This window comes from Zalophus californianus, chromosome 16 (assembly GCF_009762305.2).
Source record: "Zalophus californianus isolate mZalCal1 chromosome 16, mZalCal1.pri.v2, whole genome shotgun sequence".
NCBI lineage: Eukaryota > Metazoa > Chordata > Mammalia > Carnivora > Otariidae > Zalophus > Zalophus californianus.
The window spans coordinates 6,858,332-6,873,877 of NC_045610.1; the positions used below are offsets into that span (position 1 = coordinate 6,858,332).

General features: G+C 43.4%; 1 protein-coding gene across 2 annotated transcripts in view; it reads left to right on the forward strand.

Annotated features, from left to right (window-relative positions):
- Window positions 1-429: 429 nt before the first annotated feature.
- Window positions 430-15,546, forward strand: part of MYOCD (myocardin) — a 94,760-nt gene continuing 79,643 nt past the window's right edge. The window contains exon 1 of one of the 2 annotated variants that reach the window (XM_035724761.1): window positions 430-777. In XM_035724761.1, the coding sequence (XP_035580654.1) occupies window positions 723-777 (55 nt within the window). In that variant the 5' untranslated portion in view covers window positions 430-722. The remainder of the gene's footprint in view (window positions 778-15,546) is intronic. The other variant, XM_035724764.1, reaches the window with a different exon arrangement.

The following is a 15,546-nucleotide window of genomic DNA, read 5'->3' on the forward strand; positions in this document are numbered from 1 at the left end:
GTGTCCCCGGGCTGGATCTGCGCGTCCACCGAGTCAGGCTCGCCCCGAAAGCGCACATCCCGGGAAAATGAAAGGCTTTCCCTTTCCCCGCGGCCGCTCATCTCTGCCTGCGCCCCGAGGCCCGGGAACGCGGAGAGAAGGTGGGAGCGCGCGGCGCCCGGAGCCCCGCTGGGTTCCGCGCGCCCGCGCGCGCCTCTCCTGCCCCGCGGGGGGCTCGCAGCCACCCCCGCGCAGCCCCCGCGCGCCCCTGCGCCCCCGCGCGCCGGCCGGGACCCCCGCTCCCGCCGCTCCCAGGGCGGCCGCCGGCCCCGGCCCCGCTCGCCGCGCCTGATTGGCTGAGCTGTTGTCAGTAGTAAAAAAGTATCGGATGGCAAACTTGGGCCCTTCATAAAGGCGTGGTGGCGATACTCCGCGATCGCTGGCAGCCCATGACATCAGCCGGGCACGCCTGGGATGCCGCCGCTGCCGGCCAGACTCGGCGCAGGAGGAGGGTCCCGCCGGCTCGGAGTCAGTTAGCCCCGCGCAGCGAGGGGGGTGCCGCCAGCTTGCTGGGGACACCGGTTTCGGCCGCTGGCCGCCGCGGTCCTCCTACCCACGGGCGCTCCCGGAGAGTTGGATGCATTGTGGGTTGTTAGCTGCGCTCCGCTGGGCTCCCGGGAGCCCGTTCCTGGTGGAAAACAGGGGCGTCTGGCCAAGGGACCAGCGGCTCGTTGAGACTCAACATGACACTCCTGGGGTCTGAGCATTCTTTGCTGATTAGGAGCAAATTCAGATCAGGTAGGGCTAAGTCGCTTAGCATTCCTTGTTAACTTTCCTCTTCTGCAGCTCGCAACTCTACACGGCTTCCCAACCAGTGTTTCAGAGCCGGCCGTGGCTCCTTCCACCTTGTCCCCCCAAAGCACATTTTTGAAAGTGAAGACTTTTATTTGACTTTGGGGGCCGGGGGTGGGGGCGAGAAACTTTAATGTCTTCCGTTTTCAATGCTTTGAATTGTTGGATGTGATTTTTGTTTGTTTGTGAAAAGGCCAATTCTTTTCTATTTTTTCCTGTATCTGTGAACAGAAATTTTGGAGGGGTACATCGGAAAGGAAGGACTTTGAAAATGAACAAATAAGGGAGTTCAAGTTGGAGAGCTACATAATATCAGTTGTAACTGCTGAGAAGATGAACCTGATGTTGTGTATTAATAGATACAGGGTCACTTAAAATGTAGCTAATCCAAACAAATGTATTTCCCAAAAAAGTCACTTGGGGGAAGTAAAAATAGCAAATTTGGAGCACACCAAGTATTTAGGATGACATCACTGTAGAGAGAAAAAAAAAATCCAGTGCCACAAATATTTTTTCCCAAACCATCTGATATTTATAAATGGAGAATTTCCCCCAAAATTTCTGTGTTAGTGGCGCATACAGAAACTTCTCAGAGGACGCCGAGTGAAGGTGAGTGGAAGGGAGAGCCGGGAAGTCTAGCGGCTCGCCATGAAGGGTTGCTTTAGGCGTCCATGGAAGGTACCAACGTGTGGGCCTCCACGTTTAGACAGGGAGACACTCGCCCCCTTAAGTTCTTTCTCAACAGCACTGTGTGTGATATCGGTTTTATAAAAGCGGTGACAAACCACTCAACAAATGGCAGAATTCCTACTTAGAAGGTGGATTACTTTCTGAGAATTCCTATGTGAACATTCCCCGTAACAGGTGTTCCTAGGATGCTGGCATCGCTTACGGTGATTCTCCGCAGCTTTACTAAATGGGACCACTCAGTGTTTCCACTTGGGATTCATGTTTCAAAGCGGAGAAGTATGGATGTTGGAAAGTAAGGGTCGTGTGGGAGTTCCTTAGACGCTTCTGGCTTTTAGATGTCTGTGGGGTCCATGGGAGGTTTTCTAAGGCTCCGTACCATTGAAGGGAGATGACCATTCAAGAGCTTATGTGGCCGCGAGCCTCGGGGCCCTGAAGCTCCGGGGTGAGCCTGCCAGGCACTGGGTTCCACAGTGGATTATGTCCTTCCTCTCCTTTCCCTGATGAGGTGCGCTGGTTGGTCTGTTAATCCGCTAGAGACCTTGCCCCTGCTTTGTAATGTGGTCAAAACCGCAAGGCAACACTGCCACCTTTCTGAAGAAGAGAGGATGCAGATTTGTTTTTGCAAGAAACTAAGCTCATTTCAGATGCATCCTTGCCCTTTCGCGTAGGGGGTAGGGGAGGGGCTGGTTGTAAAAAAATAAAAATAAAATAAAGGATAGGAGAACTGCAAAACAGACTTAGGGAACTCATCAAGGAATCCTTCCTTCGGGGAAAGTGCAGAGAGGGAATTCCTAATTCCTGTTTTAGTGGGTTAGTGGAGTCCTGGTGTCTCCCAGGTAGACCCTGGAGCTTTGGAGAATTCAAATTGCCAACTTGCTCTTTTTCTTTCTTTTTCTTCCTTTCTTTCTCTTTTCTCTTTTCTCTCTCTCTCTCTCTCTCTCTCTCTCTCTCTCTCTCTTTAAAGCTTGGACAGGCTTTGTATCACAGGATAAGGGTAGCTTCAGGAAAACATGATATCAACGCAGATACCGGCATGCTTAATCCTCCACCTTTGATAAACAGCCAAACTGGGGTCTGGAAATGGACAAAGTGCTTTGGTCACTGGAGATACAAGGGGTTGATAATCTCCTGAAAGACACCGAAGAAAAAACAAGCAGCATGTGAAACTAAGTAAATGTACTGTTGCAGACCCCGATGATTATATCCTCCTGGATATAATTACATAAAGTCCAGCTGCACCAGCTCAGACCTTGGGTCGGCAGCTTGCTAGCAAAGAGCGCCTGCCTCTTCCTAAGAGAACATGGTTTATTTTGTGTTTAACAATGGATAGGAAAGCCTCTTCTCTGTTTTGATTTCTGCTCCATTTGCTTTTTTTCTTCTTACTTTCATGAGCTACTCCTAATATAAATTCATAAAACTCCCTCTCACTGCCGGTGTTTGCTTTGCTGGTAGACCCTGGCGTTGTGTCTAATTAAAATTATTTCAAAAACTAAATATAGGGGCACCTGAGTGGCTCAGTCAGTTAAGCGACTGCCTTCGGCTCAGGTCATGATCCCAGGGTCCTGGGATCGAGCCCCACGTTGGGCTCCCTGCTCAGTTGGAAGCCTGCTTCTCCCTCTCCCACTCCCCCTGCTTGTGTTGCCTCTCTCACTGTCTCTCTCTCTGTCAAATAAATAAAATCTTTAAAAATAAATAAATGCAACTAAATTGTTCTCTGATCACGGCAAGACATCCCATGTTTGTGGGGCTTGTTTATAAATGAGTAGATGCCAACCGGCTTTCTGTAAACTGTGTTTGCATGACCTTGTTATTAAGGACACAATCGTGCTAGAGGAGCAGTAAACGAGGACATTTTACATGTATTAACATATTTAATGATATGAACTCCTCTTACTTGAGAGGTTGTGGGGTTTCATGGTTGAGTGTGTGACTCTGGAGCCAAACTAGCTGGGTGTTTTGCAGGCGCTTCTACTTTCCAGCTGTATAACCTTGACCTTAGATAAGTGTCATAATTCTCTCCGCTGCAATTTGATTCATCTGAATAATGGTGATTATATGGTGGTTGCAAGGATTAAATGTGATAATACAAGCAGAGCATTTTAAAAATGCCTGGTACGTGAGCCCTCGAAAAATACTGTTATGACAGAGCATGATCCCGGGTTGGTCACTTCCTCTCTCTGAGTCTCGGTTACTTAACCTGTAAATGTCAAATTTGGACTAGGTGATTTCGCAGACCCTTTCGTAATGTTTTATGGTTTTATGAAGACACACAAATACGGGGAAGAAACAAAATTGTGATGGGGCTGTGTAGCTGTTGGACATAAATGGTAGACAGTTTATAGAAATGCAGTAAGTAATATTACTTTTAGACTGATCACTTACTTTCTAAAAAATTCTCACTTGTTTTGTCAATATCTGTAATCGGTATCACTGTCACCAGTTTCTGTCAATACCATAATCCTTGTGTCAACAAAACGCAGACTCCGATGTATGGGTGTAGACAAACATGCACATACACACCAGGCACAAAAGATCAAAAGGAGAGAGAGAGGTCCATTCATGGATTTCCCTTCAAGAGAACTGCTGTATTTCTTTTGCTTTTTGTCTCCTCTTCTGACTCAAACAGTCCACGCAAAGGCAAACTCTGGTATCCACCATGGCCTTGCCTCCTTCCGCCACAAATTGAGGGCTGTCAGATTTAATAAGTAAAAAGACAGGATGCCCAGTTGAATTTGAATTTCAGATAATGAACAACTTTTTTAGCATGTTGCCAAATTAGGGACATACTGTTATCTGAAAATCCAAATTGAACTAGCCACTCTATTTTCTCTGGCAACCCTACCTTCAGCCTAAGCAGCCTTTGACCAATACTCTCTGCTGGCCCCTCCCATATCCCCATCAAGCTCTCGAGAGTCTGGGTGCCCAAAGATGCCTCAAAATGCAAAACTCACATTTTAGGCATGAAAGAGGAGACTCGGAATGAGAAGGGGGTGCCAGGAACGTGAATGCTGGGTCACCTGGGGTAGAAGCCAGCAGAGGAAGAACATGGGAGCTTCTCTTTGGGCTTCCTGGGGGGAGGGGCAGCTCAGTAGACAGGCTGATTGGTGCTTAGGTGTAGGGACTCCCAGGCTTGGGGTCACCGCCAAAAGAAACCAAGACACATGCAGAGTAGGCACTAAAGAGGCAGGGGCTGACTCTGTTTGGTTGAATCTGCAATTGCTTCCAGCCCTAGGATTTGATATTTTTTTCCCATGTGAATGGCCTTGAGTATTTTTGTAACATTTGAAAACGAGAAGTTTCATAAAACCATTACTGTGACATTTTCGGACTGTTGTGTTCTCAGGGATCTGGACATAGAGTAGGTATTCAATACATATTTCTTGAATGGATAAATGAATCACACCTGTCTTCATAATTAACATGATATTCTAAGATAATTGTTCGTGTGAGCATGCATTGCTTCAGCATTTCATTGAAGACCACTTTTTCATGTGAGGCCTCCTTGAGCACAAATATCTTAACCGCTCCTCAATTCCACCTTGCTATTGAAATGACCAGGAGATCATTTTTAAAATTTGGGAAAACTTGCTCTATCAGGATCTTTCAGGAATTTCTCCTGGATGCAAGCAGAATAGAAGGAAGCGAAGGGCTAATTTTCACCCTGGGTGTCTGTACAAACTGTTCCTAGCTGAACTGATTCTTTCTTTGCCACTAATTCCTCTCTCAGCAACGGTGGTATCCGCCTCCTGTAGCAAATTACCACAGTTAGTGACTTGAAACAGCCCAAATTTATCATCTTGTAGTTACGGAGGTCAGAAGTCTGAGAAGGGTCTCACTGAGCTAAAATCCAGGTGTTAGCAGGGCTGTGTTCCTTTTGGAGACTTTAAAGAATCTGTTTTCTTGACTTTCAGATTCTATTTTTTCTTTACTTTAAATTTTTTATTGTTATGTTAATCACCATACATTACATCATTAGTTTTTGTTGTAGTGTTCCATGATTCATTGTGCATAACACCCAGTGCTCCATGCAGAACGTGCCCTCTTTAATACCCATCACCAGGCTAACCCATCCCCCCACCCCTTCCCCTCTAGAACCCTCTGTTTTTCAGATTCTAGAGGCACCTGTAGCTCTTGGTTCATGGTCTCTTCTGCCATTGACAAGGGCAACAATGTAGCAATTTCAAATCTCTCTCTCAGTTGGACATGTAAGACTCTTGCGATTCCATTGGGCTCATTCAGGATAATCTCTCTATTTTAAGGTCAGCTGATTAGCTACTTGAATTCCATCCACAGCCTTGGATGGAATAATAAGACACAGGGCACGGGGGATATCACGGCTGCGAATGGAAAGAGAAAGAAAGAGGAGAGAGTTAGGGGTGGGGAAGGGTGAGCTCTCTGGTTCTCTTGTTCACAGGGGCACTAATCCCTTCAAGGGGGTCCCACCCTCATGACCTCATCTCTAAACCTAATATTTCCCGAAGGAAATACCATCCCATTGGGGTTTAGGGCTTCGACATATGAATTTGGAGAGGGAGGGTCAAGACACAATTCAGTCCATAGGACCATGGGAAGTAACATATTCTTAGGTCCCAGGGATTAGAATGTGGACATCGGGGGGCGGGGGCACGTTAGTCTGCTTATGATCCCACCTTCTAATATGGCGTTCCCGCCTTCCTTACCTCCACCATCCCTCTATCCTGCAGACTTTGTTCTGCAGAACTTTTCCCTTAATGTGGATTACGTGGCCAGTGTTTTCTCCACAGTGGTCCAGAGAAGACTGAGTCCACAGGACCTTAACATTTTTAACAAGAGGGAGGCAGAGTATGCTAAAAAATTACACTGGATCTTTAACTGCGGGATTTCTGGGAGACCTTACTAGTTCTGACGTATATTGTGAACTTTTGTTTTTAAGATTCTTTTTTAAATTTATTTTTGAGAAAGAGAGCATAAGCAGGGGGAGGGGGACAGGCAGGGAGAGGGACAGGGGGAGGGGCAGAACGAGAAGCAGACTCCCACTGAGCAAGGAGCCCGATGAGGGACTCGATCCCAGGATGCTGGGATCATGACCTCAGCTGAAGGCAGACGCTTAACTGACTGAGCCACCCAGGAGCCCTATATTGTGAACTTTTAAAAAGTAGTGATTCCCAAACGTGTTTCACCTTTATTCACATAGCATCCCATGAGGCAAGTTTAGCTGGATAAACACACTGTGGAAAATTCTGCTCTGAAAAGAGAAGCTCACAGTTGGCAACAGTGAATTCTTTAATGGGGTGAGTTTCTATAGGTGGGTTACTGGCAGGCCCTCCCCACCCCCCCACCCAGGTAAGCACTCTGATGGTTTTCCTTCCTGGCTTCTTACTTAGATGCCGACTCACCCTTTCAAGCCTTGGATCTCTGTTATTAATTGGTATCAGGCATCCTTGCCCCTCCACCCCCACCCCAGGGGATAATCTTTGTAGGATTGTAACCCTGTCCTCAAGAAGCTTACAGGCAACCTGGAAAATGCTGTGTGGGAGTTACATATTATTCATTCATTCGACAGCTATGTCTTCCATGTTTCCCTTGCAGTGGATGTTACGAGAAGCTGGGGGCTGGGTATACAGTTGGGGAGCAGGAAAGAAACCTTCCCCACCCTCACATGGAATCTTAGAGCCGACCTTCCATTACTCTGTGCATGGTTCCAGCAAACTGTGCCTCTAGAAGTCCACAGGAGAACACAATTGACAGGACCTTAAAAGATGAATGCATTTTCATTCCTAAATGGGAACTTAATATCTTTTTTTAAAAGCCAGAGGAACATTTGGGGTCTGGCTCAGGCCACCTGCTTGAGACCATTGCTGTTCCCTCCCATCCCAGCTGTGTGAGATGGACTCCCCTACTGGGCGGCCATCCCTCACCATCTTCATTACTGGGGCAAGAGCCCTGACCACCCACCTGGTTTCTTTGTATCCACAGCCCTTCTAATTCATCAGGTATATTAAACATTTGACTTGGTTACTTGTTTGTTACTTGTCGGCCATAGAGACCAGGAGTTTTGTTAGTTTGTTTCACTGTTTGCTTCCCCAGCATGTAGAACTCTGATTGGCATAAAGAGGGCACCATTAAATATGTATTGAAGATGCATTTTACCCTTCCCCCAAAGACTACTCAAAAGCAATAGAAGTAAACAATCTGGGTGTTTTTTTTTTTTTTTAAGATTTTATTTGAGAGCGAGAGAGAGCACGAGCTGGGGGTGAGGGGCAGAGGGAGGGAGAGAAGCAGACTCCCTGCTGAGCAAGGAGCCAGACTTTGGGCTCGATCCCAGGACCCCGGGATCATGACCTGAGCTGAAGGCAGATGCTTAACTGCCTGAGCCACCCAGGTGCCCCAGCCATCTATGTTTTTATATAATTTTAGGCATAGGTGTTGTGTATTAAAACTAGAACAGCAAGGGGAGGAAAGAATATAAATACAAAATTCAGAAAAGTAGTTCTTCTGGAGGAGGGGGGTCTAGGTGAGGAGGTAGGATGTAGTCTAAACTAAGGAAACAGTTGCTGGTGGAGTTCTTAGGTTAGGCAGTGAGTGCCTGCATGTTTATTATTAAGCAAATTAATTAAACAGTGTTCATTCAGGGCTCAATGATCCTATGTGGTGATGTAACATGAATCAAGGATTATATTTATTTGTCCAATTTAGTGTGCCCGGGGTCCTTTAAAAAAATTAAGTTTTTCCAGACCAGAACGAATAGCATTCATCTTTTCTTTGCTATAGTATGTGGCCGGCACAGTCAGGAAGACTTGGTCAAGTTGGATTGAACCAGATTGGATGGATTCTAATCTAGTTGAATTAAATTGAAGAGAAATGGAAGCACATGGCCAAACTAGCAGTGCTCAGCCCCAGCGTTTGACTTTTATATACTTCAGGGAAGCCAAACGTGAAAAGAAGATGCTAGGGCATAAAGTGGTTTTTTCATTGCCTCTATTTCCCTGTTAATAGAGCAAGAACTCACTGGCCATCTAGCAGATGGTGATCAGCTAGCTTGCATCTCTGCCCAGATCCGGAAGGAGGAACCAGCAGGTGCATTTCACAGGTGTCTGCCTTCCTAGGCCCACTCATGCTCTCCCGTGGGCAGGGGCATGAGGGGGCGGGGGGGGTCCTATCACATCTCCTCTGATTCCATGACCTTGGGATAGGACTCAGCCCTGCTCCCTGGGCCTTTGTTTCCACACAGATAAAATTATTCATGCCATTTGTGAGGGAAAGACCTCTGCAGAATTACTGATGCTTTCTTGTACAGAAAGAAGTCCCCGTCCCCATAGGGTAAGGGATAACGTGACCTGGTGACATGTGAATTGCATAAGAGACAAACATGGGGGGAGTGAAAAGCTTCTGATGGATAAACAGGATTAAAAAAATCCCCCAAAACTCTTAGTCAAGTAATTGTTTTGCAGCCTTCCTGTTTTCAGTGCTTAGATGTTCAACTTTCTAAGCAGGTAGCATTTGTTTGTTTTTAATGAGTACTTTGCACTAACTTCTATTCTGATGTCCTCCGGAATAACTAGTAAGTCAAATGTCACTTAACCAGTTTCATATCTTATTCCCAGGTAAGATATGAGGGTCTCCAAATGCTGTGCAAATGTCATTTATTCCCAGAAATTTAGAACAAATAAGGCTGATTCCTGACTTTATTTATTTATTTACTTACTTACTTATTTATTTAGCCGGGCCCAGCAGAGTGCCCTTGGGAGCCACCGAAAGAAGAATAATTTCTTTCTTTTCTCCTGTTGGTTGACGGAAGATAAGTTTTTCCATTTCCGCATAGGCGCTATTGGAGTACGTACTCCTCTTATCATTTCAGTCACTCCAGTTGAGGTTTGCTGTATCCAGCCCCCTTAGATCAGCCTCCTTAGATTTAAAGAAACAGTAATGCTAGCAGCAGATACTGATTTACACTACTGTAACGTTGTAAAGTGTATATAATGGCTTCGCTCATGCATGGCAACTTAGCCATCACTCGGTCTGTGTAGCAATGAAGAGTGGATCCATAACCTCTCAGATACTTAGGATGTCTTGCCTACCACCCCTTGCTGACACCCCAATTTGATCTACCACCCAAGTAAGTCTTCTACCTTCAATTTACCTCTTGTTCTTTCTGCTCCTTGAGCCCCTTCTAAGCCCCTTCTCAGCCCCTTAGGTAAAAAGTCATCAATTCTTTCTTAGGAAACAAAGTCAGGTAGCCCCAGGGAATATCTTCCTTTCAAAGATGAGGAGAAATGACTGGGATGTCTCCCATAGCTTTCTGCCTTTCCTATTTCTGGAAACACTCTTCGTCCCAGAAGTCATTCAACTTTGTGCTCCTCAGGACTGATGGGGCCGGTTTCTCGGTCTGAGGTCAAGTTCCATGTGGAACATTTTTGGTACTCAAGCTCTAGACGGGGCGAGAAGGCTCCAAAACAGGCCAGATCCAGAAAATACTATTCAACATTAATTGAACAGTAATCTCCTCGATACTTTAAAAGTTTTTACTATTTTGTGTTTCCTTCCTATCCTTGTCCAGATGCATAAAGATTTTTACAAAATTACAGCCAGAGTGTGTAGAGAAGTTTGTACTCAGTGTTTTTATCAGGGAGCATAGTACCATAAGCTGTTTTTCGAGCCGCTGGTAGTAGCACATTCTTGTCTTGAAGACTTTATCAAAGTCCATCAAGTGAGTATATAGTAATTTGTTAAACCTTTTCCACTTGGGTTGGAAAATGATCCAGTTATAATTTTTATATTATAAATAACATCACTATGAAAATCTTTATGCACATGGCCTTTTTAATTCTCCAGGGTTGTTTTATAGGATACTCACCACATTTAGAGTAAATATCCAAGCGTGGGACTAATGGTTATGAATCTTTATGATCCACTTTGGTAGCTAGTGTTTCTCGAGTGCCTGCAATGTACCAAGCTTAACCCGAGTCCAATTTCCATGTGGCAGTGAATGCTTGGCCGTGTAATTGAACAAGCTTGGAGTCATCTTGGGTACTTATTCAGTGGTGACTGGTGTTCAGTAAGCTTTTCACACCTTTTCAGTCAAGAATAAAAAGGAAAAGGAGACACAATCACCTGACACCTTTGGAAACTTCTGTGTGATCTACTCTTTGGGGACCACCTCTTACCAGATAGGACTGACGCCTCATCAAAGCAGAAGAAGAAAGGACTAGGAGTTAATGAGAACCTGTTATCTGTGGGACTGTTATGATCTCATTTAATCCTTACAGAATGCTATGGGACACCTGTGATTATCCCCATTCTATAAACAAAGAAGCTGAGGCTCAAAGCAACCTGGTCAGAGTAACGTAACCAATAACTGATGGAGGCCACATCTGACCCCGTTGGTTCCACTGTGTCAGAATGACCATTGCTGTTACAACGTAAACGCTCCCTCCTCCTACCCCCAGCCCTACCCTCCACCCTTCCCCCGTCCCAACATACATGCCCACTTGGCCAAGTGGATTTAATATGCTTCATTCTGGATGACAACTCCAGGCATATACCCAATTACCATTCTTGTCCTTGATTTCCTAAATAGTGAGTTATGAAGAGACTTGTTTCTAGTACGAGTTAATCTAGAAATTATACATGCCATCCTCCCGCAATTTTAGGACTTTTAATGAAAGCTGACTATTTAAATCTCAGTTTGAGAACAAAAATTCGAGAAGTTTTTGAAAACCAACAACAAAAAGAGTAGGCTTGCCCCAAGACACTAAACATAGCTATAAAAGAAATATCTAGTACCAGAGAGTAGAATGGTGGTTGCCAGGGGCTGGAGGGTGGGAGAAATAGGGAGGCTGGTAACCTTCAGTCATAAGATGAATAAGGTCTATGGATTTAATGTATAACATGGTGACTGTAGTTGATAACACTGTGTGTATAACTGAAATTTGCTAAGAGCCCAGAACTTAAGTGTTGTCACCAAAGAAACAAACAAAGGGGTAAATATCTGAGATGAGAGCCCTGTTAATTAACTCAGTGGTGGGTAACCTTCCACAACGTGTATGCATAGCAAACCATCACATCATGCACTCTTATCTTACAGTTTTGTCCATGATACCCCAATAAAGCTGAAAAAAAAAAAGATATACCTATGTAGTAATTAGTATTAGGAGTAAAACATGCTATCAGTGGGTCAGAATTGTGTGTGTGTACATATGCTCATCCACATGTATATCTGTATGATTTTAATCTCTAATTATTAAACTCTAATAATAATGGCTATTCAAATTAGCAATAAAATATGTGATGAAAGTGTGTTGGGAAAATTGACTTCCTTTTGGAAGTAATGAATTCAACTATTTTATAATGAGTCTTTAAAAAATCCATATGGATTAAAGAGCTAAAGAAATCTATAAAATATTAGTAGAAAACAGAATCATTTTATAGTCTTGGAGTAAGACACGCCTTCCCAAGCATATTACCGAAGCCAGAAGAGAAATAAAAATTGATGTATTTGGCCACTTAAAATTGTTGAAAATGCTACATGGAAAAAAAAATCAGCAAAAAGAAATTTAAAAATCAAACAGTAGATTGAAAGAAAACACTTGAAATGTGTATTCAGACAAAGTTGTTAAAAGGACTTGTATAAACAATAAGATTAAAAGTCCACAACCACAACCTAGGGGCGCCTGAGTGGCTCAGTCATTAAGCGTCTGCCTTCCGCTCAGGTCCTGATCCCAGGGTCCTGGGATCGAGTCCCACATCGGGCTCCATGCTCTGCAGGAAGCCTGCTTCTCCCTCTCCCACTCCCCCTGCTTGTGTTCCCTCTCTCGCTGTGTCTCTCTCTGTCAAATAAATAAATAAAATCTTAAAAAAAAAAAAGTCCACAACCTAAAGAGCAGGGTAATTCAAAGGAGAAAAATCGTCAATAAGCACATAAAATATATTCAACTCACTAACATTCGAGAAAATGCAGATTGAAAGCATTTTTTTCAAACATCAGATTTGTAAAAAATGCCAAATATTGATAACATCAAGTATTTTCCAAGCGTGGAGAAAACAGACACCTAATCCCCTTAGTTAGCAAGTCTGAAAGCCTCAAGGGATAGAGTTTGACAGTTTGTATTGAATTTTAAATGAGCTTACTATCAACCAAGGTACATTAAGGCATCTACCTGAAAGAAACGCTTGTGTGTACAGGGATTTTCAGGACAGCCCAATTTATAATGCCAAAAAGGATGCATACAGCATAAACCTCCATCAGTGGGGTTATGGTTAATTATGCTACACTCATGAAATACGATAGAACGCAATGCAAAACAAAAAAGAGATAAAATTCTATATGAACTGACATGGAAAGATCTCCAAGACGTACACTTAATTAAAAAAAAATATGAAACAATCAGCATATTTGCATTTTTATTTTTAAAGATTGGTATAAGTACACAGAAAAAAGTCTTCAAGAACATAAGTCAAACTGTTCACAGTGATACCCAGGGGTGGGAGGAAGGCAGATCTGATCTTCTTTTATATATATATAAAATATATATCTGATCTTTTTTAATATATATATTATACACACACACCGTTCGAATCTTTTAAAACAAGAATGTATTGGTATCTATGAAATTAAGTTTTTATTTTTACGTTTTTTAAAGATTTTATGTATTTATTTGAAAGAGAACAGGAGAGAGAGGGAGTGGGGGTGGGGAGCAGAGAGGGAGAGGGAGAAGCAGGCTCCCCCCTGAGCAGGCAGCCCAACTTGGGGCTCGATCTCGGGACCCTGAGATCATGATGTTTAACCAACTGAGCCACCCAGGTGCCCCTGAGAAATTTTTAAATATCCCAAGGTTTAAAGAGAAATTGACAACATCATCATAGTAGTAGAAAAGAACACATTTCTATAAACCTAATCAAATAGACAAAAACTCAAGTTGGGATTTGTAGGGTATGAACACTAAAGTTAAACTGGCTATGTATTTTTAAACCTCTGACATGCCCTAGAATATTAGAAGACAATTTTAAATTTAGTGCCCATCCCCAACACAACACACACTGAAATGTCAATAATTTTAAAATATCAAACTCATTTCTTGACCATAGGCAGTTTTGAAAGAATATGCTTTGAAAAGTTGAAGTATTTTAAGCTCCCCAAGTTAGGAATCAAAACACACCACAAACATACCCAAAGCGTTGAAGCGTATGCATAGAAAAAAGCCTAGAAAGACCCATCCGCCAAGTGATTATCTGAGTGGTAAGATTCGGAGTAATGTTTAATTTTTCTTATATTCCCATATTCCTTATTTTGATTATTCAGTGTCTCCTAGATCTGCTATAATAATCAGGAATGACGGCAATAAATCAACTAACAGTGAGCATTGTTTGTTTATTTAAGTCCAGGAGTAGTGAGGTTTAGAGAGACCTTATCTGAGGAACTAGATCGGGAGGGTGCTGAGCACCTGGGAGGTTTAAGTTCTTAATAAAATCCCACCAATCCTAAAGCATGCTCACATTCAAACTATAATCTAGGGGCATCTGGATGGCTCAGTCGGTTAAACGTCTGCCTCCAGCTCAGGTCATGATCTCAGGGTCCTGCAATCGAGCCCCACGTCGGGCTCTCCCTGATCAGTGGGGAGTCTGTTTCTCTCCTCCCCCACCTCATGTTTGCTCTCTCTTTTTCTTTCTCAAATAAATAAAAATCTCAAAAAAAGAAAAAGAAAAAGAAAAACCTGTAAACTAAAAACCTTGCTCCTCTGTGATGACTGAAAACCCATGGCCCCTCATGTTATTTAACATTGGAAATTGTAAATGTTGGTCCTGTGGCATGGGCTCCACAGTCTGGCTGCTGTGGGTTCAAATCCTAGCTCTACACTTCCTGGTTGTAGGAAGTTGAGCGGTGCTTTTAAGTTCTCAAACCTCCACTTCTGTCTTGGTAGAGGTGGCAACAAAGATGCCTTCCCCATGGGGATTCTGTGAGGCTTTAGTGAAAAAGCATAGAAGTGTTTGACATAGTTCAGGGATGTGCTCATGTGTGTGATAAATTGTAGCAGTTTTATTCACAGATGAATATCAACTCTATATTAATTGTTAGATCAACATTTGTGTAACTATGATAGGGTGTGTTAGTTTATGATACTTTTAAATCATTTAACTGTTATTCTAAAACACATTGTTTCTACATTAGCACCTGCCATCTTCTTGTGGCTCTCTCTTCAGATGTGCTACTGTTCTCATTTCTTTGTTACCTCAGGCTGTGTTTAAGAGTAGTGAAGATCAGGGCGCCTGGGTGGCTCAGATGGTTAAGCGTCTGCCTTTGGCTCAGGGCATGATCCCAGGGTCCTGGGATCGAGTCCTGCATTGGGCTCCCTGCTCCTTGGGAGCCTGCTTCTCCCTCTGCTTCTCTCTCTCTCTTTCTCCTCCTCTGTCTCTCATGAATAAATAAATAAAATCTTTTTTAAAAAAAGTAGTGAAGATCGTTATTATCATTATAGAATTTACACTGCAGTCTATAAAGTGCTCTGTATATGTATTATCATTTATTCTCTGTCTTTCAAGAAAATTCTTATGGAAGTCTTTCTTGTCATTTTCAACTCCAGACAGGGGTGGTTGTTGTCCAGATTACGTCTTTACGGCTTTTTGAAGAGAGCCCTGGGACCCTGCAAGGTTACCACTGGCTGTAAGGATTAGCAACGGCTCATGGCTGTTTTTCAGGCACTACTGAGAATCCAGATCCTATGCTCTTATAATTGAAAATACCATAACATCTAAAAATAAAACCTAGAGGAAGAGCTCTCTCCAGAGGGAGCAAAAATTGAGGCTCATGGAGCTAGTGGAACAGTCTGATTTATATACCATAGACTGTATAAAAAGTGTATATTACATTATATATACTGTAATATATTTTATGGTGCATTAACTCTCCCCCCCCCAAAAAAAATCCTATCAATCCATATGCTTTTATTTTCAAACCAACTCTGGGAGATCACAAAGCTGGTTGTACAGATGAGGAGACATTTGTCCAAGGTCACCCCGTAGATTTAGAACCAGAACTTTCGTCTCTGGGCC